Consider the following 27,489-nt stretch of genomic DNA (forward strand, 5'->3'; position numbering starts at 1 on the left):
ATCACCACCCTCCCTGAGGCCTTTACTGTCAGTCCTCACATCTCTCTCTCTTAGATCGCTCTACTCTTGTTTCCTCTCTCTCCCCTTCTCTCTCGCTCTGTCCAGCCAGACCAAAACAGAATTATCTCAGCTGGTAGTAGAACTCTGTTTTTGAAATGGCGTACTGAGAACAAAGGCATATATAAGTATTTTCACACACACACACACACACACACACACACACACACACACACACACACACACACACACACACACACACACACACACACACACACACACACACACACACACACACACACACACACACACACACACACACACAGAGAGTGTTTGTGTGTCTGTGTGTGTGTTTGTGTTAGTGTGTCTGTTTGCATGTACAGTATGTCTGTGTGTCTTTCTCCACTGCAGCTTTGGCGAAATGGCTCCTGTTTATATACCAGGTAGGCTTTAAGCCTAGAGATATACACTTCACCGCTGACTGCACAAACAGGCAATGTTTATCGCACCGGCGCTCACACTCACACACTCTGTCACTCACCCGCCGAAGCAGCTTTTCCGAAAACAAAGATGGTGTCGCTCTGCCTTTCTCTGTCATAAGGCATGCAGCAACAGCACAACAGTCATGTCAGAGGAGGAGTCAAGTATTTGCACAAACACAACTGAATGAGAGGCATCACACAACATGTAAAGAACATGTTGACCTCTGGAGGTAAACAAACACTCATTATGAACATTACATTTTACACACCCAAAATAAGGACTTTGACATAGTCTAGCCTGAGAGGCATGACATCCATCTCCCAGGCACCAGTCCATCTCAGGTGAGGTCACAAAATCATTCTTACCTCTCCTCTTTGTCGGTCTGTCTACTTGGCACCTCACTACACAAACAGGCACACGTACACACACACGCTATCCATGCTTACCTTCCCCCCCCCCCCTTTTGTCTCCTCCGGTCTTCTGTCCTTGGCTGTAGAAACACCAGAGCCAGTTCACTATAACATCCACCAGGTCAACCGCAAAGAAAAATAGACCGCCAGAAACAGAGAGAGATGTAATGGATCGCGGAGGTATGGAGACAGCTAGCTCTCCGATGGTATAAATATGACGCAGAGGCAGCAGCCAGAGTCACTTCTTTCCTCTCCTCTCCTCCACCCCATCCCTCCATACCCACGAGAGAGGGCACTGTATCCATGGCAACTACAGAGCAGCAGTAAGCTGTGGTTGCTGAGCGCGCTGGGGCACAGCAGTGTTCTCTCCCAGATCCCCCCCCCCCTACACACACACACCTACTCTCTCTCGCTCTTTAATGAGCACACTATCTCAGTCTGTTCCTGACATGCACACAGCCTGTGTGATTCCCTCTAGTCCTCCAGAGTAGCAGTGAATGTCCTAATGATGACAGACTACCACACTACAAGGGGACCTAATTTAGGGTCCCCCTCCCTCCATCTGCCCTTCTCAGCTTCTGAAGATGTTTTGGTGAGGTATGTAATCTCTGGAAAGAGGCTGGTCTTTGGCAATAATGCCATGTCGTACCTCAAGCCACCTCCAAAATGGCAAGTTTTTTATTTATTTTTATCAATCGATGATGAGAAGGTGAAGGTCTTCAAGGGTCCAAAAAGTTGTGCAAAAGAAAAAAGACCCGGGGCAGAGGGACAAGTTAGAATTTTGGGCCTGTTCTGGTCCTGGGTCCAGTTTTCGGGTTAGCGTACCACGAGGGTCCAAAATTAAACTTGTCCCTCGGGTCCAAGTCAGGTTGAGTTGTCAATTGTCATGGATCAGGTCTATGTAAGTAGAGCTGATATATACCCGAGTGGACCCCTACGAACCTGACCACAGCTCTTTATAGCTTACATACTGTGGGGCAAATTAGCTGAATAACGTTTTATTTGTCACTCAGGTCCGATCTGGTCGGGTCTCTTTTTTTGAAAATCATTCGGTTCGAGTAGAATATCCACAGCTCCAGTTCATGTCAGGTACAACTTTTTGGATCAGTGAAGAATTAGATTAGGCTATAGGCCTAGTAGTAGCCTAGCCTACCTTAACCATGCCTACTGCTGTTGATGAAGTAAGCAAATTAATCATTCTTACAAAACCACATTTATTACTGTTTTACTACAGTAATAAATGTGGGACAAGTTAGAATTAGTGATCATCATTATAAGCACACAAATTGTACTATCGGACAAGGTATCCCCCTTTCCCTAGTAGGCCTACTCCAGCTACACATACTTCATAAATATGTCAGTTTTTTTTGCATAAGCTAAGCTTTGACGATCATCACACAGTTGGCTACACTGATTCCATCCTAAAGCTTACCGTATGCTTGCCAGTCAAAATAGTTCGTGCATATACAGTATTAGTACTTTTTTTTGTTCGTTTTGGTCTTCGGCAGGGTTTTTTTCAGCTGATCCAGCACACCAAAAATGTTCTTGAGGCAAGTCGAGTATCAGTTGCCGAAGCCTACGCCCCTTCGTCAGTGATTGGTCAACAGTACTACTCCAAACTGGAGTGGGAACATTAACTGTTTGTTGTCATTCAACGAGAGATGACTAGTTTTCATTAAACATTTTTTGCACTTGAGAAAAACTACACCAAACATCTTAGTTTTTATTGAATCTTTATTTTTATTTATATACAGTACGAGTCAAAAGTTTGGACACACCTACTCATTCCAGGGTTTTTATTTATTTTTACTATTTTCTACATTATAGAATAACAGTGAAGACATCAAAACTGAAATAACACATATGGAATCATGTAGTAACCAAAAAAGTTTTAAAAAATGAAAATATATTTTATATTTTTGATTCTTAAAAGTAGCCACCCTTTGTCTTGATGACAGCTTTGCACACTCTTGGCATTCTCTCAACCAGCTTCACCTGGAATGCTTATCCAACAGTCTTGAAGGAGTTCCCACATATGCTGAGAACTTGTTGGCTGCTTTTCTTTCACTCTGCGGTCTGACTCATCCCAAGCCATCTCAATAGGGTTGAGATCCGGTGATTGTCGAGGCCAGGTCATCTGATATAGCCCTCTCCTTGGTCAAATAGCCCTTACACAGCCTGGAGGTGTGTTGGGTCATTGTCCTGTTGAAAAACAAAAGATAGTCCCACTAAGTGCAAACCGGATGGGATGGCGTATCGCTGCAGAATGCTGTGGTAGCCATGCTGGTTAAGTGTGCCTTGAATTCTAAATAAAGCACAGACAGCGTCACCAGCAAAGCACCCCCGCACTATCACACCTCTTCCTCCATGCTTCACGGTGGTAACCACACATGCGGAGAGCATCTGTTCACCTACTCTGCGTCTTACAAAGACACGGCGGTTGTAACCAATAATCTCAGATTTGGACTCATCAGACCAAAGGAAGATTTACACCGGTCTAATATCTATTGCTCGTGTATCTTAGCCCAATCAAGTCTCTTCTGAATAATAGGAAATGTGAACTATTTGCAATGAAAAGATGTGACTTGAACTCAAAATGTAATATTCCTGTAAAGGACGTGATAACATATCTTGGAATTAAAGTTGGCAAAGATCAAAAAGAAAAGGACAATTTAAATGTATCTCCTATTGTAGATCAAATTGGAAAGAGATTTAACTCCTGGTTATTAAGAGATCGTAATTGTACTTTTATCCAAATCTGAAGGTTTGTCCAGATTAGTTTATACCTCCTTTGTCAGTAACTAAAATGGTTGATACAAAATCATTTAAATTGATATGAAGAATAAACCTTATTGTTTAAGAAAATAGGTCCTATGTAACACCCAAGGTGAGTGAGTGTTGAATGCTCTGGATTTTAAAACCTCTAACAGAATCTTTAAGATCAAAGAGATCCAAAATTATCAAAGAAATAATGATTGCATTTGGAATATATTCCCTAATTTAATATTCCAACAGGTTGGTGGTCTGGAGTTCTTAGTCAAATGCAATTTTGATTTGGGTAAAATCACTATTACATTCACTACAAAGATACAGTTGCCGGAAAAAACTCAGTTGCCAGAGAGGAAGGAAACCGATCAGCGATTTCACAATGAGGCCAATGGTGACTTTAAAACAGTTACACAGTTTAATGGCTGTGATAGGATAAAATGGAGGATTGATCAACAACATTGTAGTTCCACCACAATATTAACTTTATTGATAGAGTGAAAAGAAGGAAGCCTGTTCAGAATACAAATATCCCAAAACATGCATCTTGTTTGCATGAAGGCACTAAAGTAATACTGCAAAAAATGGGGCAAAGCAAGTAACTTTTTGTCATGAATACTGTCACATCTGCTCCTGCTACGCCCTCTGGTGTTCATCCGGTGTCTTCTTGACCTGCAATTACTCCGCCTGTACACTCTCTCTCTCTCCCTCTCTGTGTGATTGTGTGGTTGGAGACAGGTGTGCTGGAGTCAGAGCAGATCCCTACCAGCTGCAACTCGTTCCATAATCAAGACCTCTACAAATACTCAGTCCTGCCACTTCCACTCTGCCATATTGTAATCTCTGCTCAGTCAGTTCATGATTCTAGCCATTTATGATTATTCAAGATCCTGTTACTCTGCTGTGCCTGTTTCCCTGCCTGACCCTGTTTATCCTCTCATTGCAGTTACCGCTCTGGCTCCTGTTCCACATTTCACCACCCAACTACCTTGCTCTGGATTTTACTCCCCACCACTACCTTGGATTCCCCTCAGGACCTGTTTACCCTGTTCTACTCAGCTAACTCCAACCTCAGTCTCCATATCTGGTTTTTATGCAACTCATCCGAGCTTCCCCGGAGCTGCACTCCATATCTCCCTGTGTAACAATAAATATTTTGGTTCATTCATCCCTGTTTCCTCATCTGAGTCTGCTCTTGGGTTGCCCTGTGTCGCTCCACTTAACAAATAAAGTGTTAAGTTAGGGTCAAATCCAATAAAACAAATACTGAGTACCAGTAAAGACTGGGAAGTTTTTCAGGATAAAAAAGAAATGGAGCTAAACACAGGCAAAATCTTAGAAAGGAAATCTGGTTCAGTCTGCTTTCCACCAGACACTGGGATATTAATTCACCTTTCAGCAGGACAACCTAAAACACAATTCCAAATATACATTGGCGTTGCTTACCAAGAAGACAGTCAATGTTCCTGAGTGGCCGATTTGCTGTTTTGACTTAAATCCATGTCACGTCTACTCCCGCTCCCCCTCACTGGCGCTGTTTGTCGCCAGTTTATTCATAATTACGCACACCTGCCAACTGGCAAGTGTCTTCACTGACATTTTCAACCTGTCCCTGACTGATACCATGTTTCAAGCAGACCACCATAGTCCCTGTGCCTAAGAACACTAAGGTAACCTGCCTAAATGACTACCGACCCGTAGCACTCAAGAAGTCTGTAGCCATGAAGTGCTTTGAAAGGAAGGTCATGGCTCACATCAACACCATTATCCCAGAAACCCTAGATCCACTCTTAATTTGCATACCACCCCAACAGATCCACAGATGATGCAATCTCTATTGCACTCCACACTGCCCTTTCCCACCTGGACAAAAGGAACACCTATGTGAGAATACTATTAATTGACTACAGCTCAGCGTTCAACACCATAGTGCCATCAAAGCTCATCACTAAGCTAAGGACCCTGGGACTAAACACCTCCCTCTGCAACTGGATACTGGACTTCCTGATGGGCCGCCCCCAGGTGATAAAGGTAGGCAACAACACATCCGCCACGCTGATCCTTAACACGGGGGCCCCTCAGAGGTGTGTGCTCAGTCCCCTTCTGTTATCCCTGTTCACTCATGACTGCATGGCCAGGCATGACTCCAACACCATCAAGTTTGCCGATTACACAACAGTGGTAGGCCTGATCACTGACAACGATGAAACAGCCTATAGGGAGGAGGTCAGAGACCTGGCCATGTGGTGCCAGGATAACAACCTCTCCCTCAACGTGATCAAGACAAAGGAGATGATTGTGGACTACAGGAAAAGGAGGACTGAGCACGCACCCATTCTCATCAACGGGGCTGAAGTGGAGTAGGTTGAGAGGTACAAGAGACTCACCTGGATTCCATCACCTTCCTGATTACCTCCCCTATATCTGTCACTCCCTTTGGTTTTTTCCCCAGGCTTTATTGATTATGTTCGTGTTTTATGTCTGTACCATACTCGTGTTTCTTGTTTTGTTCCATGTTTAATTTATTAAATTCACTCCCTGTACTTGCTTCCTGACTCCTAGCGTACCCGTTACAATCCTGTTTGAAAATCTATGGCAAGACCTGAAAATGGTTGTTGAGCAATGATCAACAACCAATTTGACATAGAATGAATTTTTTTTTAAAGAATAATGGGCAAAAGTTGCACAATCCAGGTGTGGAAAGCTCTTATAGACTTAACCAGAAAGACTTAAAGCTGTAATCGCTGCCAAAGGTGCATCTACAAAGTATTGACTCAGGGATGTGAATATTTATGTAAATGACATATTTCTGTATTAAATGTTCAATTCTGTCACTATGGGGTATTGTGTGTAGAAATCTATTTTATCCATTTTGATTTCAGGCTGTAACAACAAAATGTGGAATAAGTCAAGAGCTGTGTTCCAATACCCATACTACACACTTAATGTGTATATACTACATGCTATATACAATTAGTTCATTTTAGTATACTGTAAACGAACAATATCGTTTAATTTGAAAGTACTAGAGCTTCACCTGTCTACCGGAAGTTGATGCCGTTGCTATGCAACCTCTTGCTAGCTTGTTAGCATAACAAATGACTAGCTAAACATTTTACAATTTCGGTTGTGTTCGTAAATTCAATCTGGAGTGCCAGAGTGCGTTAACTGGCTAACGGTGGCTAGTAACTTCCAAAAACAATTTGAGAACACCTCACTTTACTCGCCCCAGCACAGCTGGTTAGGCTGTTTTTCATGTTATCCAGAGTGTTGGTGACTGTAACTGTGCTGCTGGCAACAATTTTATTACACTTTTTTTGCCGACGTTTACTGACCCAGGCCATATTTAACGGTGCGTGAGAGTGCTCTGAAATCAGAGTAGGCAGCCAGAATTTACAATGTCCATTGAAAGCACAACGACTGTACCACCTAGCTAAGAATGATGTGAATAATCGAGTCAATAAACGTTGGTTAGTTAGTTAGATAGCAGATAGTTAATATACTGCCTGGCAAGTTTGATGTATTAGTATCCAACTAACATTAGGTAACTAGCTAACATACCGGTACATACTGCTGTCATGCTAAATGTAATAACATATATACAGCGCATTCGGAAAGGAGAGGCATGACTTTTTCCACATTTTGTTAGGTTACAGCCTTATTCTAAAATTGATTAAATAAATGTTTTTCCTCATCAATCTACACACAATACCCCATAATGACAAAGTGAAAACAGTTTTTTAGAAATGTTTGCAGATGTATTAAAAATAAAAAACAGAAATACCTTATTTACAAAAGTATTCATACCCTTTGCTATGAGACTCGAAGATGAGCACAGGTGCATCCTGTTTTCATTGATCAGCCTTGAGATGTTTCTATACCTTGATTGGAGTCCACAGTTGGTAAATTCATATGATTGGACATGATTTGGAAAGGCACACACGTCTATAAAAGGTCCCACAGTTAACAGTGCATGTCAGAGCAAAAACCAAGTCCTGAGGTCAAAGGAATTGCCCGTAGAGCTCCGAGATTTATTTTTCGAGGCACAGATCTGGGGAAGGGTACCAAAAAAAATCTGCAGCATTGAAGGTCCACAAGAACACAGTGTCCTCCAGCATTCTTAAATGGAAGAAGTTTGGAACCACCAAGACTCTTCCTAGAGCTGGCCGCCTGGCCAAACTGAGCAATCGGCGGAGATGGTCACTCTGACAGAGCTCTAAAGTTCCTCTGTGGAGATGGGAGAACCTTCCAGAAGGACAACCATCTCTGCAGCACTTCACTAATCAGGCCTTATTGGTAGAGTGGCCAGATGGAAACCACTCCTTAGTAAAAGGCACATGACAGCTAAATCATGCAAATATAACTTGTCGGCTATAGCCGTATATAAGACAATTGCTGGGACTGCCCAGGCAGAGCTTCTGACTGACGTATACTATGGTGCATTCAGTTGATTGGAACCTCTCCAGCGCGCAGACAAATAAAGGATGGTTACTTAAAGTAATAATAATGATAAACAATAAATAAACAAATTAGAATAACAAATCAAATTATTTACATTTAAGTCATTTAGCAGACGCTCTTATCCAGAGCGACTTACAAATTGGAACGTTCATACATATTCATATTCAAATTGGAAAGTTCATACATATTCATATTCAGCCTTCACCGTGCGCTGCCACTTTAAGAGCGCATGAGCAGTAAGGAAGGAGGAAATAAAAGACAGCTCCTTCAGCTCTTTGGGGAGGAGTCTTAGGTGGCGCGACAGTTTGATTGTGTGTGCTATGCTGCAGAAGTTTTGTTTGTTTTCTGCGTGTGTAGATTATAAAGTATTTAACTCAATCATCGGTGTGACCGCTCTAGGTCGTGGTTGTTTTCGTTTGGGACCGCGCCTGTTATGGATCGCATGGATTAGTAGCAACATTGTTGCGAAGCTTTAACATACAAACCATCGGACGGTCAGACAGTACACCGGCACGCCTGAAGACCACAGCTAAGATCTCTCTAGTTCTCTTTCTCTTCTCTCCATCGTTCCAGTGCTTTACCCTGCAACAGACTCTCTATTTTTCAAATGCACTTCCCATTGAAGTTCATTAGAGTTGGACTATTATTGCCCTGCCAGAAGTATTTGGGTGGACATTTTAGTTAAGGGGAGGTTGCTTGTAAGTTGTGTATTGTTATTTGAACTGTATTTAGGTGGGATGTAGTAATGACATGTGGCCAAGAAGATTGTGGACATTTTTTAAGGCCTTTGTTGTCTATGAACACCCCCCACATTCATACCCTCTGCACTCCTCCACTGGAAGATAATACAGATTATTCCAAATCCTCTGTTGATGACTGGGTTCTTGTATGAAGTTGCTGTTAAATTGCTCTGCCATTATTATTACTATTATTATATGAGGTATTCTTGTTGGGGTTACCCCTGTGCTGTGATGTGTGTATTCTCTAATCTCCACTGGCTATCTGGTAAACAGGCTACACTCTAGGCAGTCTCTTCTGCTGATGTGTGTGGGTCTGGTAGTGGTACTCTCTCTATTCTACTCTTTTCCTTTCGGCATGGTTAATACCTGCCTGGTGCCTGAACAAAATCTTTCTTTACCCCTCTCTAATAAATACTGGTACAATATAAACTAATTCAGAGTGTACCCTATAAAGACCTTTATTGTACAGACTCAAAATTGCTATTGATGACAAATGTGTGTTTTGTGGTTGTGACCCAGAAACTATTGACAATTTATTTTGGGACTGCTCTCATGTCAGAAGATTTGATTGAGTTAGAATACTTTATTTTAAGGGGAACTAATTTCAATGTTTATTTGGAAAACTGATTTTGTGTTTTATTTTGACCCAACTGACACGGACCCCGATTTCCTTTTCATTGTTAATTTGATTATTTTTCCTGGAAGATTTCTTTATTCAAAAGATGAAGAGAACAAACCCCTATTTAAATTGTAATTGTTTAAGATTGAACTGAATCATTACTTAGAAATTAAAAAGCAGTATGTACCTAAAACTTTTTGACAAATGTAAATGTTATTTTGACTTGTAATAACCCTGTCTGCGTTTAAGTTGATGTACTCTTGTCCATATATTTATATTTTTGTGTTACTGTTCAATAAAAATGTACATTTCAACAACAAAAAAGCCCCCCCCCACAAAAAAAAAGTATATGCGAGCACAAACATTCACTTCCTGTAGGCGCAAGAGGCGATGGATAGCGTAGGTGTTAAGAATGTTGGCCCAGTAATGAAAAATGTGTTGATGTGCCCTTGAGCAAGGCACTTAACCCTAGTTGCTCCTGTAAATCACTCTGGATAAGAGTGTCTGCTAAATGATGAAAAGCGAACTTATGTATGCAAACGCCTTTGGAACGTTTGAGCCCTACCGACTTCACTGTCCAGACCAGGGATGGGCAACTTTCATGGGGGCCACAAAAATCTGAACTCATCATGAGCGGCCGCAGTGGCTCATGGGTCTGTGTTACCATAACCACACAGATTTTTGTAATCTATTTGTGGAGCACTTACCTCTCTTAACTAAATCCAGTAGGCTAGTGTTTTGGGGGCCCTAACTGAGATTTGGTTGAGGGAACCCCCACCTCACGGGCGAAACATTTAACTGACCACAGTCTTGACTCCAGAGAGAAATGTAAGTTTGAGAGTTATATCCTGCAATTCTACACATTTTGCCATGGTGCACCTTGTGTATTCTACTATTCTAACAGTAAGTTGAGACCAGTGGTGCAAAGTACTTAAGTAAAAATACTTGAAGTATATGTACTTTACTATTCATATTTTTGACAACTTTTACTTCACTACATTCCTAAAGAAAATTATGTACTTTTTACTCCATACATTTCCCCTGAAACCCAAAAGTACTCGTTACATTTTCAATGCTTAGCAGCACAGGAAAATGGTCAAATTCACACACTTATCAAGAGAACATCCATGGTCATCCCTACTGCCTCTGATCTGGCCGACTCAAACACACATGCTTTTTTTTGTAATTGATGTCTGATTGTTGGAGTGCGCCCCTGGCTATCCATAAATAAAAACAAGAGAATCGTGCAGTCTGGTTGGCTTAAGATAAGGAATAAGAAATGACATATACTTGTACTTTGATACTTAAATTTGAGCAATTACATTTACTTTTGATACTTAAGTATATTTAAAACCAAATACTTTTCGACTTTTACTCAACTTGTATTTTACTGGGTGACTTTCACTTCTACATTATTTCTATTAAAGTATCTTCACTTTTACTCAAGTATGACCATTTAGTACTTTTTCCACCACTGGTTGAGACCCTGACTGAGTTCAAAATTATAGACATTTTTTTATTTAAAAAATTGACTGGGGTGTTTTTGGAAATTGATCTGCGGGCCGCCAGTTTAGTTGGCCATCCCTGCTCCAGACCACTGAGGTATAATAAAAAACGGTACAGTATGAAGAAACTGCTTCTGCTATAGAAATCCCCGATCACGCTTTTAGGCGATATCATGGCGACGTTGGGGTGGTTTCGCGCATGAGTGTGCAAGTAGAGATACTGGGGTGCAAAGGAGCAAATGTATGTCACAAGGTTGGGGTAATGACATGTTAAAATACTTAAAGCATTGGCTCGAATCTAGCCTTTGGATTTCTAGAATATGAACAACTAAGGAATAATATCATACCCCTAACCCCGGCCTGGTCTGCCACGCAAGCGTTCGCGAAAGTCTCCCGATGTTGCATCTCTGGGTATGGGAAACTTTGTGGTTTATGCCACTGTCTAGTTGGTCCAGACCATAGATTGGTCCTACTTCGGCGAGGGCGGAGTTAAACTCTGACCCTATAGATCATTTAGCCGGGAATCCAAATACCACGTGTCCCCGCCGGGTCTTGTTCCATCAGTGCAGGATTCACATAAAAAAAAAATCCCCGCAAAGAGCAAGAGTTGTTGCTAAGATGGCGGCGCGGTGGGGAGCAGGCGAGGCGATGTTAACTGCCTGCAACATGGATTTTTTCTCTACAAATACACTGGACGAGGTAAAGTACAATGATTTGACACTTAGGTGTTTCATATTTGGTATCATGCGTGTATTTCTGCTGTATGTGAATGTCTCGTGTGCTGGGAATAATGCGCTGGAAAAAGTGACACGTGGATAAAATCACTGCTGCACAGACGAATCATGGCATGATTATTAGCAGATGGTAAGATTACAACTAAGATATATTTATACGTAGAATGTTTTCATGGGTGTTTGTTAACTGCTGCATTAGTTAGTATACAAACCTTCTGAAGTAGCCGGCTAGCTAAGTAACGCATTGCTAGCCGGGATAATGCCCGGATGTGTGGTTAGCTGTAGACAACGTGTTTTAATGTTGGCTTTAAATGTGTTGAATTTAGACTTTAATTTCATTGTTTACTACATCGGTCAAACAATGCAATGAGCATATAGTGTAGTAATCCGATGTCCATTACTGAATGTACGAATTTAGTTAACGTAAAACCACATGGATGACTAATAGGGAGTTGTCCAGTTTGTTTGGCTAAGATGAGGCCATTGACAACTACCTGGATATCAGTATAAAATCGTGACAAGTCGATGTCTGTCAATTTTAACATCATATAACCAAATGTGTTGATTGGATAAACGTGTAAAGGCAATCTATATGCGCCATGTTAACGGATGTTATTTTGGGCCTAGCTTTAAATTCGTTCTCAAGATGATTCATTCCCACGTGGTTGTAAATGTATGACGTAAACCATTCAATGAAACTGCATAATCCCGAATGCGAGTATATAGATTGTCAATGTAATGTACAAAATGGGCATTATCGTTAACGTTGTTTTACAGTTAGATGGTTGCAGGTAAGTTGGCTTGAGAAATGGTTTGTAATGAGTGAACCCCTGGCTACACATGCAACCTTGTTTTAGACCATAATGGCACACCTTTGGGCAATTGGCAACACTTCTCTTTTAACCCGATGTTGTATATGAGATTGTAATATTATTTCCACTACCATGCTCATTAGTATGAGCAACACGTGGTGTTTGCGAATGAATCTCTTGTTGACTCACTCAAACCAACAGCACTAGCTACGTTTCCTCGGCCATCCATGAAACTTGCATACCAGTCTGTGTATATTTCAGATAACTGAGTTGTATTTGAGGTATTATTAGCACAGATGTGTATACAATAGTGCCTGTCTGGATTCCACGAGGGTAGCAACCGTCTTTCCTGCAGTGGAGCCGCGTTTGTTGTAGTGCAACACGTGGTAATGAGGAAGGAGATCCCTTTGGGTGAGGTGCGTGGTAGCAACATTTCCTACTGCGCAGGGTCAGATAATTGTGCATGGACTGAACGACACGTGGGTTACAGAGAGAGAGAATGTTTGGCCAAACTACCATATCTAAATAATCGACAGCTACATGGATTAGGTATGAGGTATATGTGCTGTACAATGATTTTATTGCAGTTGTACTTCCATCTATTTTATGTCTCCCCATAAATGGAATGCAGAGTTCCCAGGCATCCATTACTGATGGCGGGTCTTGTGTAAGTGGACGGTAGTGAACATAACTGTTTATGTCCTACCATAAGAATACTTTTTATTTCTTCTTCATTGGGACATCTTCAGTTTCACACTTGGAATGGGGGCCTAGATACTAGGCTACATTTACCTCTACAATGCTATGATGGTCTGGCCCAATGTAACATTATGTATGTTGGAAAGCTTCCAAAGATTTTTCCTCATTAGGGCTGTGCTGCTGCAGTGTTAAGCTCAGATGGAGACTGATCTTCATAAGTGACTCACTGGCTTCTGATTTGAAAGGACTGAGTATTGGATGCTGGGTGGTATTTATTTTGTTGGTTTGATTTTATGATTGTTGCATGTAAACAATTCTGACATCTGGGCTATGGGATGGCGTGAACCCTCTGCCTGAGGCGGATTCTTTGTCACTGTAGAAGACAGCCTTCGCACCCTGGCCTAGTTCTAAAGACACACAGATACCCCTCTTGCACACACCACCTGGACTTTAACTTCAGATTCTGGAGCAGTTGGTAATTTGCATCGGAATGCTCTCCCCAGGGCTCCTATCCTCGTGTGTCGTGTTTGTTTGTCCTGCTCACATCAAATCAGCCCTAACCTGCTTCATTGTCCTGTTGCGTAACATTACCTTGTTGTGCTGGTGTGTAGGTAGTCCCAGGGTGTGACCATTTGTCGCATATGCTCCTAAATATTTTGCTGTGCCACCTGGAATTCTAAGTTGAGAGCATTGCGCCTAAACATTTTTATGATTTAAGCTTCGCTGTACTGTTTCTGAATGCCATAGAGAACTGAGCATAGATTTGTGACTTTATTGAATGCACCAGCGAAAACTGGTTTCTGGCCCAACTAGTTCAAAAGAAATGACCCATAATACCCGCTGAACTTGTCTTCCTGTAGCGCATGTGTCAAACTCATTCCGTGGAGGGCTGAGTGTCCGCGGGATTTCGCTCCGCCTTTGTACTTGATTGATGCATTAAGTTTGCTAATTAGTAAAGACTTCCCCTCACCTGGTTGTCTAGGTCTTAATTGAAAGGGGGAAACCCGCAGACCCTCGGCACTCTGTGGAATGAGTAGTACGCCCCTGCTATAGTGGATTGGCTGGCCTCATTTTGCATTCAAACCATGTCGCATGCCTTTATAAAACTCCTCGGGCCATTAACCATTTGTTTACTCGTCGTTCAGTCATTTTTATTACGTTGTTGGTAGCTAGCTTACGACCTGGTAGCTTTACCAGTATATCCAAACATTTGGGGGCACGGAGATCATTGAATGACGGATCTCTTGCATGTTGTAGATCACAAACCTGACTTGGAGACAGTGTACAATTTTTTACAAAGCATTTCATTAGGAAAATAGTGCATTTACACAATGTAGAAACCTAATATTCCACAAAGCACTTTTGTATTTTCAATTATCTATTTGTATCAAGGTTTTAGCATTTTATAATAAACACATGCATTTACAGGATTCAGTATTAGTTTCTAGTGCACGTGAGCTTCAGAAGTACCTAGAATTCATCTAGGTTAGGGATGTAACTATTCACCAATATGCATTAGTGTTGTCACGATAGTAGGGCTGAACCCATTTAGGCAACTGTTTAAACGAGCGTTTAAAAAATAAATTGTCGCACAGTTGCTAAAATATTTGTGCCACACCTGTGTGTTTCGTCTCAGTAGTCTAATCCTTTGCGGAGGCCGCAGTGTGGCTAAGATGCACACGGCACATTTCTCTAGAATGTGCTCTCTCCCGCCATTTAGTGCGTATTCATTGTTTCATAGCTTAACTATGAATTGTTTGCCCTTTGTTATTGTCTATCAGTTCGCCATTACATAGATCACCAGTAGTACATTTACCGTTAACCCTTGGCCTACAATTTCCATGCCCTGCAGAAATCTAACACAATGCAAAAGTCCCCATCAAAATCCCTCTTAAGCTAGCTGTGTTTATTTATTTTTAGGATGGGTAGTGTCTCAATCTGCCGATATCGCCCTTCCTCGGCCACAGTGAAAGGTGGCAGAGCTATAGCGGTGTTTGTGACCATGAGACACAGTGAAAATCTGTCTATGCACAAAATCATCTGTAGCGTCCAACCGGTTTGACCGAATTGAAATAAATTACTATAAAAATGTGACTTTCATGAAATCACACATTCAATATAAGAAATTAAAGCTACACTTGTTGTGAATCCAGCCAACGTGTCAGATTTCAAAATTGCTTTACGGCAAAAGCAAACAATGCTATTATCTGAGGATAGCACCCCAGCTAACAATCACAGACCATCATATTTCTACCCTCTTGGCGCAACACAGAACACATAAATAAAAGTGTAATTCATGCCTTACCTTTGACGAGCTTCTTCTGTTGGCACTCTATGTCCCATAACATCACAAATGGTCCTTTTGTTCGATTTATTCCGTCGATTTATATATCCAAAATTTCCATTTATTTGGGGCATTGGATCCTAGAGAAGTTAAGTTAGTTTAAAGTGCCCAAGTAGGCTACGTGGTTATTTGATCGTAATGTAGGCCTACCATCAAACAATGGAGAAAATGCATCCCATAACATTTCAACATGGAAATAGCTGTTCCATCATTCTGCCAACAGCAGCAGCCAATGTGACGATCAATGTAGGCCTACATTCCATGAGACTTTTGAGAAAAATGTTTGGAAGAAACCACTACGAAATAAGTTGCATTATGTCCATACCATTTACTACAGAGAATCTGACAAAGTATGCTACCCTCTGCCTATTGACTACTTGGCTTATTCAAGCCTGTCACAAAATATGACACTTACTCTAAGACAAAAAGCTCTTTACCTGGCTTTTCAAGGATGTTTAGAAATGAGCACCTTTGTGCTCTTGTAGGAAGCGATCACTCCCCTTTTGCAGACTACAAATGATCTAGAACTATGCTAATAACTCACTAACTGGCAAAGGATGTGAACAAAAACACATGGCTACATTCAGCTCTTGCTTTGATCCAACATAAGCGCATCTGCTCTCAACCACAGCTGTAAACACCGTTCAGTTCAAAGTAAATGGCACAGTTCCATATATGGCAATGGTCAATTTGCATATAGGCTTACTGCAGCACTGATTGTTTATGGCGCACAGGTCTGTAGAGCACGGGCTGAGTCATGTGCAATAGAATCCTACTCTGTTCTGCCTACATTCTCTTGCATAGTTTTGTTTTGGTATGTTGCATTGGAAGTGGCTAATACTGTGTCCATTCGATCACAATAGCCACAGTCAAGAGAACGTTGATAGTGTTAACAGGGAAAACTAGACAGTTGAGTGAAGTGAAATCGTGTGCGTCTCCCTGGTGGGCTGATATTTCGTCAGCGCTCTGCAGGTGGCTACTGCTCTTCAGCACACCGTCGGTGGGTGCGTCAGCTTAGAGGAAACACTGCCTACACGATCCCATACTTTACCTAATGATACCAGGGCCAAGTATCCCGATACGGAAAATGTCAGTGGCCTAGCATCCTGTTCGCCCTGTCCCAGACACTTCCCTTTTCTAAATGTTATGCACACGTGCTACACAAACCCGATTCCCACTTCTCTATACAACACGTTGATTTTAACTTCACACTATGCCCTGCATAATACGACAGCCTACCTGTGATATGGCTGGAGGAATATCAACTCGGCAAAAAAAGAAACGTCCTCTCACTGTCGCCGGTGTTCATTTTCAAGAGACTTAATGTGTAAATATTTGTATGAACATAAGACTCAACCACTGTGACATAAACCGAACAAGTTCCACAGATGTGACAAACAGAAATGGAATAATGTGTCCCTGAACAAGGGGGGATAAAAAATAAGTCAGCATCTGGTGTGGCCACCAGCTGCATTAAGTACTGCACTGCATCTCCTCGTGGACTGTACCAGATTTGCCAGTTCTTGCTGTGAGATGTTACCCCACTCTTCCACGAAGGCGCCTGCAAGTTCCATAGAAATTTCTGGGGGGAATGGCCCTATCCCTCACCCTCCGATTCAATGAGGTCCCAGGCGTAGTCACTGGGATTGAGATCCGGGCTCTTCGCTGGCCATGGCAGAACACTGACATTCCTGTCTTGCAGGAAATCACACTCAGAACGAGCAGTATGGCTGGTGAGACACAACCGCGTCTCATCAGTGAAGGGCACTTTTTGCCAGTCCTGTCTGGTCCAGCGATGGTGGGATTGTGCCCATGTGTTGTTGCCGGTGAGGACCTGCGTTACAACAGTCCTACAAGCCCTCAGTCCAGCCAGTCCAGTGTTTAAACCCTTTACAATGAAGATCTGTGAAGTTATTTGGATTTTTATGAATTATCTTTTAAAAAGGGACATTTCTTTTTTTCTGAGTTTGTGCATAATGACCTGATTGTCATTGGCGATAAGGGGAAAACACTGCATGAAACCTTTACTCTTCATAAAAAGAAAATCCACCCAAAAACCATCTTTTGGTATTTTGTTTCTTTAGGCCAATGTTGACAGTCCCAAGATGTTTTGCTTGTCATAAAGCATTTTTGGGTGAAATTTTCCATTTAAAACACACTCCCAACTTTAAAAATGTTAGGCACCAAACAATGTAATGCGCACCAGAAAGTGTTTTGTTTTGTTTTTGTTTTTTGATAGGCCTAATGTAAGACGACACTATGAATCCTACTTTTATTATTTTAAGCATAACTCATGAATAGCAGACCCTTTTCCTTTCTTCCTGTGCCAATCACTTGCCTAGACCTACTGTCAAGTTACCAGGTCGTTGGCTAGCTTGCTAACATGACTGAACATCAGTTTATCAAAACCATAATAAGCGGCCCGGGATTAGTATAAAACATGGTTTGTGAAGTGAAATCATGCAGAAAGAGAAAGTAGTGCCAGTTGTGAGTCCTTAAACAACTGACAGCTGTTTGAGCTAGAGGAGCTGTTTCCTTTGCTGTTATACCTCATTCATGACTGTCGTAAAGCTGCCCCCCCCCCCTTCTGGCACTGCAAACTTGCAATGCCTGTCTGGCCTGTGCTTTTGGTCATACCAGGGATGAAATTAGATGTATGAGTATCAAAGTATCAAATGTAAAAGAAGAACGATCAGGGTCTGCACCCCCCCCCCCCCCGCCATCAAGGGTACATTTTTTTTTAAATTATTGAATAATAGGTGCATATGAAGAGTGGACGGAGAGAAGCAGGTGAGTGGTGGCTGGAAGAGGTTTTGGCTGGTGGATTACAGCTGCCACACGCGTATGAAAGTGGACATTATTGTACCGGTGCATACAAGTGACTAGTTGCTGTTGCTTCAAATTTAACGGCATTTATAGACAACTGACTTTATAAACATTTTATTACAGGTGCGGGTTCTTTTAGGTCAGTAGGGCTGAGAAATTTGGTAGTATCGTGTGAAACGGTACTATGGTTTTCAAAAATGTTTCATGTTTTTGGTACCGTGATGTTAGTGTAACATGCAGCACTGGCATTGGTCCATTATACGTTATGAAGCTTACTTAGTTCGCCAGCACAGTTGAGCCAGTCATGTGTTTGTAAATAGCACAACAGGAGGAAGCGTGAGCATGCTGAGTCCATCTCTATTGAAGGGCAATTTCTTTTTTTATATCGAATGTTTCTTTGCTTGATCAGGGACATGCAACACTAGTTTTCCTTCATAGAAAATACATTACGGCAACAGATTCAACAGCTTCATTTTCATCAGTGTCAGAGGTGCAACGCTATTTGGCTGACAGCCACAAGTAAATGAGCTTACAATGAAAAAAGCAAGGTATCTTTTTGCGTAAGCTTTGCATTGCCATTTCTCTGTAGGCCCATAGAAAGAATGTAGCCAGCTACACTACATGACAAATTATGTGGACACCTGCTTGTTGAACTTCTCATTCCATAATCATGTGCGTTAATATGCAGTTGGTCCCTCCGTTGCCGCTTTAACCTTTCTGGCGCAGGCGTTCCGCTAGCGACCCACCTCGACATCATCCGGTGAAATTGCAGAGCTCCAAATTCAAAATACAGAAATAGTCACAAACATTCATGAGAAATACACGTGTTATACATCGGCTTAAAAATTAACTTCTTGTTAATCCAGCTGCTTTGTCAGATTTAAAAAATGCTCAACGGCGAAAGCATAACATGCGATTATCTGAGGACAACGCCCCGCCTACAAAAGCATACAAACATTTTACAACCAAGTAAAGTAAATACAGAAGTTAGAAATATAGTGAAGTTAATCACTTACCTTTGAATATCTTCATATGGTTGCAGTCACGAGTCCCAGCTACACAATAAATGTTCAATAATGTTCCTCCTTATGTCCCAAAAACTCAGTAGTTGGAGCGTTTTGTTCAGTAATCCACTGGCTCAAAGGCGGTCAAAACATGCAGACGAATACATCCTAATAGTACCGGTAAAGTTTGTCAACATGTCAAACGATATTTATAATTAATCCTCAGGTTGTCAGTTGTCTAACTCGATAATATTTCAACGAGACAATAGCTTATTCAATAGAAAGGAAAAACAACGAAGTGCGCGCACTCGGTCACGAGCAAAACCAGCACAGCATGATTCTACAGTCCACTGACAGAAAGGTCTCCTTTAAAAAAAAAACAAGCCTGAAACAATGTCTAAAGACTGACATCTAGTGGAAGCCATAGGAACTGCAATCTGGGTCCTAATCCATTAGATACTCTATAGGCATTCAATTGAAAATACCCACATTAAAAATCCATCCAGGAAGTGGGACTTTTTCCCCTCCGGTTTTTGCCTGCCATATCAGTTCTGTTATACTCAGACATTATTTTAACAGTTTTGGAAACTTTAGAGTTTTCTATCCAAATCTACCAATTATATGCATATCCTAGCTTCTGGGTCTCAGTAACAGGCAGTTTACTTTGGGCACGCTTCTCATCCAGATGACGAAATACTGCCCCCAAGAGATTAACACCCTCCGCTCTTCTGGGAAGGTTTTCCACTAGACGTTGGAACGTTGTAGGGTCTTGCTTCCTTTCAGCCACGAGCATTAGTGAGGTGGAGGTCAGGCACTGATGTTGGGCGATTAGGCTTGGCCCGCAATCTATGTTCCAACTCATCCCAAAGGTGTTCAATGGGTTTGAGGTCAGGGCTCTGTGCAGGCCAGTCATGTTGTTCCACACCGCTCTGGACTAACCACTTTGAATGGACCTCACTTTGTGCATGTGGGCATTGTCGTGCTAAAACAGGAAAGGGCCTTCCCTAAGTTGGACGCACAGATTCGTCTAGAATGTCATTGTACGCTGTAGTGTTTCCCCTACACTGGAACTAAGGGGCCTAGCCCGAACCATGAAAAACAGCCCCAGACCATTATTCCTCCTCCACCAAACATTACAGTTGGCACTGTGCATTGGGGCAGGTAGCGTGCTCTTGCCATCTGCCAAACCCAGATCCTTCCGTCGGACTGCCAGATGGTGAAGCATGATTCATCACTCCAGAGAATGCGTTTCCACTGTTCCAGACTTGAATGGTGGCGAGCTTCACACCACTCCAGCCGACGTTGGGCATTGTGCGTGGTCATAAACTTGTGTGCGGCTGCTCGGCCACGAAAACCCATTTCATGAAGCTCCTGACGAACAGTTCTTGTGCTTATGGTCCAGAGGAAGTTTGGAACTTGGTAGTGAGTGTTGCAAATGAGGACAGACGATCTTTACACACATCTTTACACACAACGCTTCCGCAGGTAAGTTCTGTTAGCTTGTGTCGCCTACCACTTCACGGCTGAGGTGTTGCTCCTACACATTTCCACTTCAAAATAACAGCACTTAGGTGACCGGGGCAGGGTGGAAATTTGACAGGTGGCATCTTATGGTGCCACATTGAAAGTCACTGAACTCTGCATTAAGGCCATTCTACTGCCAATGTTTGTTTATTGAGATTGCTTGGCTGTGTGGTCGATTTTATACACGTTTCAATGAAATGGCCGAATACATTAATTTGAAGGGGTGTCAACATACTTTAGTGTATGTTTTAGTGCCTTCGGAAAGTATTTAGACCATTAACTTTATCCACATTTTGTTACGTTACAGCCTTATTCTAAAATTTATTAAATAAAAAATTACTCGGCAGTCTACACCCCATAATGATAAACTGAAAACTGTTTTTTTTAAAGATATTTTTGCCAAAAATAAATAATATTTGAGACATGAAATTGAGCTCAGGTGCATCCTGTTTTCAATTGATCATCCTTGCGATGTTTCTACAACTTGATTGGAGTACACTTGTGGTAAATTCTATTGATTGGACATGATTTGGAAAGGCAAATATAAGGTCCCACAGCGCATGTCAGAGCAACAACCAAGCAGTGAGGTCGAAGGGTTTTTCAGTGGAGCTCTGAGACAGGATTGTGTCGAGACACAGATCTGGGAAGGGTACCAAAAAAATGTGCAGCATTGAAGGTCCCCAAGAACAGTGGCCTCCATTCTTCAATGGAAAAAGTTAGAACCACCAAGACTCTTCCTAGAACTGTCCGCCCAGCCAAACTGAGCAATCTGGGGAGGCAGAAGCCTCTCAGTAAAAGGCACATGACCGGCTGCTTGGAGTTTGCCATAAGGCACCCAAAGGAATCTCAGACAATGAGAAAAGATTCTCTGATCTGATTACACCAAGATGATACTCTTTTGCCTGAATGCCAAGTGTCAAGTCTGGAGGAAACCTGGCACCATCCCTGCGGTGGAAGCGGGGTGGCAGTGACTGGGAGATCAGGATCGAGGCAAAGTACAGAGAGCTCCTTGATAACTTGCCCCAGAGCGATGAGGACCTCCAATTGGTGGGAAGGTTCACCTTCCAACAGGACAACGACCCTAAGCACACAGCCAAGACAATGCAGGAGTGGGTTTGGGATAAGTCTCAATGTCCTTGAGTGTCCGAGCCTGGACTTGAACCTGTTCGAGCAACTCTGGAGAGATCTGAAAATAGCTGGGCAGCAACGCTCCCCATCCTACATGAGCGCTTGAGAGGATCTGCTGAGAATGGGAGCAACTCTCCACATACAGGTGTGCCAAGCTTGTGGGATCATACCTAAGATGACTCGAGGCTGTAATCGCTGCCAAAGGTGCTTCAGCAAAGTACTGAGGAAGGGGTCAATACTTATTTAAATGGTTTTGTGTAAATTTGTACTATTCTAAGCTTGTTTTTTGCTTCGTCATTATGGGGTATTGTGTAGATTGGGGTGAGGGCATTTAATCCATTTTAGAATAAGGCTTTAACCTAACCGTGGAAAGTGAAGGGAACTGAACACTTTACCGACACTTTTTAGTGTACATTTTTCTAATGTTTTGCTTAGTTAGTTTTGCATTTTACTGGTAGAAAAATAGGCTGGCCACACTGAAGTACAGAGAAAAGAAGCTACGCATCAGTCAGAGCATTGTCTGCTGATAGAATGCCCGTTCATTTATTCTCATCTGGGTTTAGAAGTGCAACTGAAGCACATAATTAGTGAGGCCGAGCAGATATTACAATATAAATATTTTTGATCTATTAAAAAAAATATGCACCAATGTGTTTATGCATTTTTCTTTTTCTGCGTGAATGTGTTAAACTAGGGGTTAACTTGCGATCGAAGTAAATGGCTGAATTATGAAGGTGGCGGCCCATATTAGTTTTCTGCCGTGTTTTGGGAAGGCAAATCCCTTTGGATTAGTTATTTGTACAGCTGCCACTACTCTTGATTTCATTGCGTTTTCTTTTCTCCTCTCAGCCTGTCTGCTCCTCCCCCCTCCGAGCAGATCATTGCGCTAGTGACGGCTGACTCCACACAGTGTAGACATGCTGCTGGAGAGCCAGTACTGCATGCGTCAACTTTGTTCATTTTAGTTTCTCGTTCACATTCGCTTGTAAATGTCAACTTACCCAAAATGACGTTCTGTTGCTCCAACCTGTATAGATAGATATATCTTTGAGCTGGATTGTCTATCTTTAGAAATGTGTTTTTGTTTGTGCTCGTTACCATATTTAGCTAGCAGCCTCCATGCAAATTCACTATTACTTGCGCACGTTTTGTTAGCATTCTGGTAATATATGCCTATTGGACTTTTTCCCCAACCAAACCGGTAATACTGTAAATCCCGGGGTGAGAGAAGGAAGATATGAAAATCTGGATACGCCAACCCTAGTGAGTGCATTGGTCTGTGGGAGCCCACATTTATCCAAATTAATCATGCACTGGTCAGAAAACCGATTTCAAAAGTTATGACTCGAAGGTTCACTAATGTTTGCTGCTTTTTTAAATTCAGAAAACACCAGTTAATTGACGCGTCCTCTCCTTCAGTTCAGTAGCCTATCGAACGTTATTGCATGTAACTTGTCGGCTTTTTGCTGATTTACAGTTGAGCTGGATCTGTCCGCAGGGACTTCTAAGCTGTTTAAACCAGAGGCCCAGCTCCTATTCATTTAACATGGAAAATTGTGTTAATGCAACATGTATCCCACTGGATTGTTTCAAACTAAAACATATTGGAGCCCATGCATCTAGAATCGTTAATGAAAATTCACCATTGGTGAAAATTCACCATTGGTTTGAAAACGGGTATCCTAAATTTTGTTTCCATAACTTGAGTAAACGCTGTTATACTTAGAGCCATTGGTGGTAGGCCTGCTCTCCATGTGTAGGTTTGAGAGGAATGGCGCAGGGTTAAAGTAATACATTCCCAGCCGGTCAAAGGGCAAGATGAAGCTATCGATCACTACTGGATGTATTGATTAAACAACGCATCAAATATGAGTTGCAACTAGCCCGGGTGTTGGCGCTAGTGGTTGATTTCGGATCGCTTTGACTTGTTAGGTTCTGGTTCTTCAGGCTTGCTGACCCATACTCCCCTGTTTCTCCCCATCAGGCAGTGATCCTCCACGGGGGGATGTCTAGTGACAGTCTGGAGCTGGAGACAGGAGAAGCTCTGGAGGCCCTGTGCTGTCTGGACGCCTCCATACTGTCCATATTTGAGGACACAACCACAGGAGAGGTAAGGCTCAGAACAAAGTTCAAATCACTTCCTGTTTCTTATATAGTGCTCTACTTTACTTCTGACCAGAGCCACTTTTATGTAATTAAACTTTTTGCTAACTGTATAATAGTTCAAATTTAACAGAATTTGCTGAAATGTCACAATTTATATAAAAATAAATTTCGCAGAATAAAGTTGGACTTGATGAGGATAATGAGGCGGCGCTGCTCACAGCGCTGACTGAGATCCTGGATAACGTGGACAACGAGAACCTGTCCCCCTTCGACACACTGCCAGACTCTGATTTACTGACTGGCCAGAAAGGCCGGGAACACTCTCCGGTGAGTCCCACATACAAACTGAACTTATCCCTGTTTGACATGCTGCACAACTCCGAACATGTGTTACGCACGCCTCTGAGAAGAGGGAACGCAACACCCTGCTACAACTCAACTCCCCGTGAAATAGGTATGGGACCGTAGGTGAGAGTAAGGATGACAAAAAGCAGAATTGACCATTTACTAGGATTTTATTCCTTTACACGGTAATATGGGGAAAAGGGGCTGGACGGAACCAAAGCAAAGAAAGTAAATGTCAAAGCTCCCCCTCTCCTATCTAACCTGCCTACCCACTACTTACCTAATTTAGCACTGCCTGGTGCGCTAACCAAAATACAGGGGGTGGTCCGCCCAGATCTTACCTAGTGTGCCTAGACAGTGAATATACTACGGGTATATGTATGCCCGCGGGCTTCTTGCCTAAGCACTCCCTAGGTGCCTTCCCCTTCCCCCCTGCGAACAAATGAAACAGAATATTAAACAATCCACTTCACAACAAAACTGAGAAAACAACTAACTCAGGCCTTTAAAGAAGCTCTGACAAAGCAACAAACACAGAACATATCAAAGCTGCTACCCAGCAACCACTAACACAGTACATACCAACAACCAACATGCTATAACCCTCAGCCATCAACCTTCTCTCAGCAATTATCTTAGCCTGCCTATGATCTCTCTCTGCCAATGATCTATATAACATTCGATCTCTCTCTGCATTCCTTCTCTCCTATGATCTCTACCTACAATGATCTAAGCCTGCCTATGATCTCTAAGATTCAATCTCTCTCTGCATTCTGAACAGAACACTGGCTTTTATAGCTTCAGGTGGCAATGGTAATTAGAGACAGCTGTATCTTGACGAGGGTGCGGGGTCAGCTCTCCAGTCATCAATTGGGGCCGACCAATCAGCTGCTTGGGGAGAATTAGTTAGCCATCTCCTGAAACACACACACTCAAATAGAAACTACAACATAGAAACTGGGGAACGTAACAACATGTAATAAACAGATTTTGTTAACTTGCTGTTTGAGGTGAAGAACAAATTACTTAATTCACCACCACTATCAAACTTTTCAATCAGAAATACTATCAGATCCCCCAAATAGGCACATTTACAAGACTACATTTGTGACGTCAAGTAGCCTAAGGCTACTTCTGTGTAGTCCGGTGTGCATCCTTACTCAACATTGACAGGAGCGCTACAAACAAATGACGATGAATAAATTGACAACTCCTAAATGTAATGAAATAAACAGACTTGTTCCGCAGAAGTGTAGCCTGGATTGTGCGGTCCGCAACTGGGTCCACTCCAATAATAACGGTAATTCCGTATTCAATGCATTAACATAAATTACCATAAACAAGCATTATAGATGAGAAATTGTGGGTATTAAAGTTAAATTATACTGGTGTGCCATACCTGCGGCGTCCGCAATGTATTAGTCCACTAGGACGGCTGTGAATCAGACTGGTGTCTCCTGCCATAAAAAAAAGGTGTATAAACTCAACAGAAAAAGAAAGGTCCCCTTTTCAGGATCCTGTCAAAGATAATTGGTAAAAATCCAAATAACTTCACAGATCTTCATTGTAAAGGGTTTAAACACTGTTTCCCATGCTTGTTCAATGAGCCATAAACAATTAATGAACATGCACCTTAAGACACTAACAGTTTACAGACGGTAGGCAATTAAGGTCAGTTATGAAAATGTAGGACAATAGAGGCCTTTCTACTGACTCTTGGGGAAAAACACCAAAAGAAAGATGCCCAGGGTCCCTGCTCATCTGCGTGAACGTGCCTTAGGCATGCTGCAAGGAGGCCTGAACTGCAGATGTGGCCAGGGCGATAAATTGCAATGTCCGTACTGAGACGCCTAAGACAGTGCTACAGGGAGACATGACTGACAGCTGATTGTCCTCGCAGTGGCAGACCACGTGTAAGAACACCTGCACAGACCATTTCTTCCTAACAAAGACTGATTAATTTGCCATAATTATGACATAACATTGAAGGTTGTGCAAAGAAAAAGCCATATTTGGGGTTGCTTCCCATTCGATAAAATGCGTAACGGTCCCGTATTTCTCTGAAAGAATAAACGTTTTATTTTCGAAATGATAGTTTCCGGATTTGACTTAATTATGGCTGAGATCCCATTAACGGGATCGGCTTGACAACAGCCAGTGAAAGTGCAGGGCGCCAAATTCAAACACATCTCATAATTAGAATTCCTCAAACAAATCTCATAATTAGAATTCCTCAAACATACAAGTATTTCACACCATTTTAAATATACACTTGTTAATCCCACCACAGTGTCCGATTTCAAATAGGCTTTTCGGCGAAAGCACCACAAACGATTGTTAGGTCACCGCCAAGACACAAAAAACACAGCCATTTTTCCAGCCAAAGAGATGAGTCACAAAAAACAGAAAGAGAAAATTAATCACTAACCTTTGATCTTCATCAGATAACTCATAGGACTTTGTTACACAATACATGTATGTTTTGTTCGATAAAGTTCATATTTATATAAAAAAATCTCAGTATACATTGGCGCGTTATTCCAAAACCATCTGGTGATTTTGCAGAAAGCCACATCAATTTACAGAAATACTCATCATAAATGTTGATGAAAATACAAGTGTTATACATGGATCTTTAGGTGCACTTCTCCTTAATGCAACCGCAGATTTCAAAAAAGCTTTACGGAAAAAGCAAACCATGCAATAATCTGAGTACGGCGCTCAGAGCCCAAACACGACAAAGATATCCGCCATATTGTGCAGTTAACAGAAGTCAGAAATAACATTAAACATTCACTTACCTTCTATGATCTTCATCAGAATGCACTCCCAGGAATCCCAGTTCCACAAATGTTTGTTTTATTCGATAATGCCCATTTGTCCAAATAACTCAGTTTTGTTCACGTGTTCAGTACACAATCTAAACTCACGACGCGCGGGCAGGTTCAGACAAAGTCATATTACAGTCCGTAGAAACATGTCAAAC

General features: G+C 42.0%; 2 protein-coding genes and 1 long non-coding RNA gene across 10 annotated transcripts in view; 2 read left to right on the forward strand and 1 right to left on the reverse strand.

The window, feature by feature from the left end:
- Positions 1-2,457, reverse strand: part of LOC139562251 (LIM domain-binding protein 1-like) — a 44,265-nt gene extending 41,808 nt beyond the window's left edge. For all 8 annotated transcript variants that reach the window (XR_011672330.1, XM_071379770.1, XM_071379767.1 and 5 more), the window contains exon 1: positions 2,323-2,457. The gene's annotated coding sequence lies outside the window, so the exon portion shown is untranslated. The remainder of the gene's footprint in view (positions 1-2,322) is intronic.
- LOC139562252 (uncharacterized) lies at positions 1,321-9,794 on the forward strand. Its single transcript, XR_011672332.1, has 3 exons — positions 1,321-1,487; positions 4,395-4,506; positions 4,603-9,794. It is a non-coding gene; the product is annotated as an uncharacterized lncRNA (long non-coding RNA).
- Positions 9,795-11,520: 1,726 nt separating this feature from the next.
- LOC139562249 (peroxisome proliferator-activated receptor gamma coactivator-related protein 1-like) overlaps positions 11,521-27,489 on the forward strand; it is a 45,698-nt gene continuing 29,729 nt past the window's right edge. The window contains exons 1-3 of the mRNA XM_071379759.1: positions 11,521-11,680; positions 24,037-24,162; positions 24,333-24,485. Of these exons, the coding sequence (XP_071235860.1) occupies positions 11,600-11,680; positions 24,037-24,162; positions 24,333-24,485 (360 nt within the window). The 5' untranslated portion in view covers positions 11,521-11,599. The remainder of the gene's footprint in view (positions 11,681-24,036; positions 24,163-24,332; positions 24,486-27,489) is intronic.

This window comes from Salvelinus alpinus, chromosome 32 (assembly GCF_045679555.1).
Source record: "Salvelinus alpinus chromosome 32, SLU_Salpinus.1, whole genome shotgun sequence".
Lineage (NCBI taxonomy): Eukaryota > Metazoa > Chordata > Actinopteri > Salmoniformes > Salmonidae > Salvelinus > Salvelinus alpinus.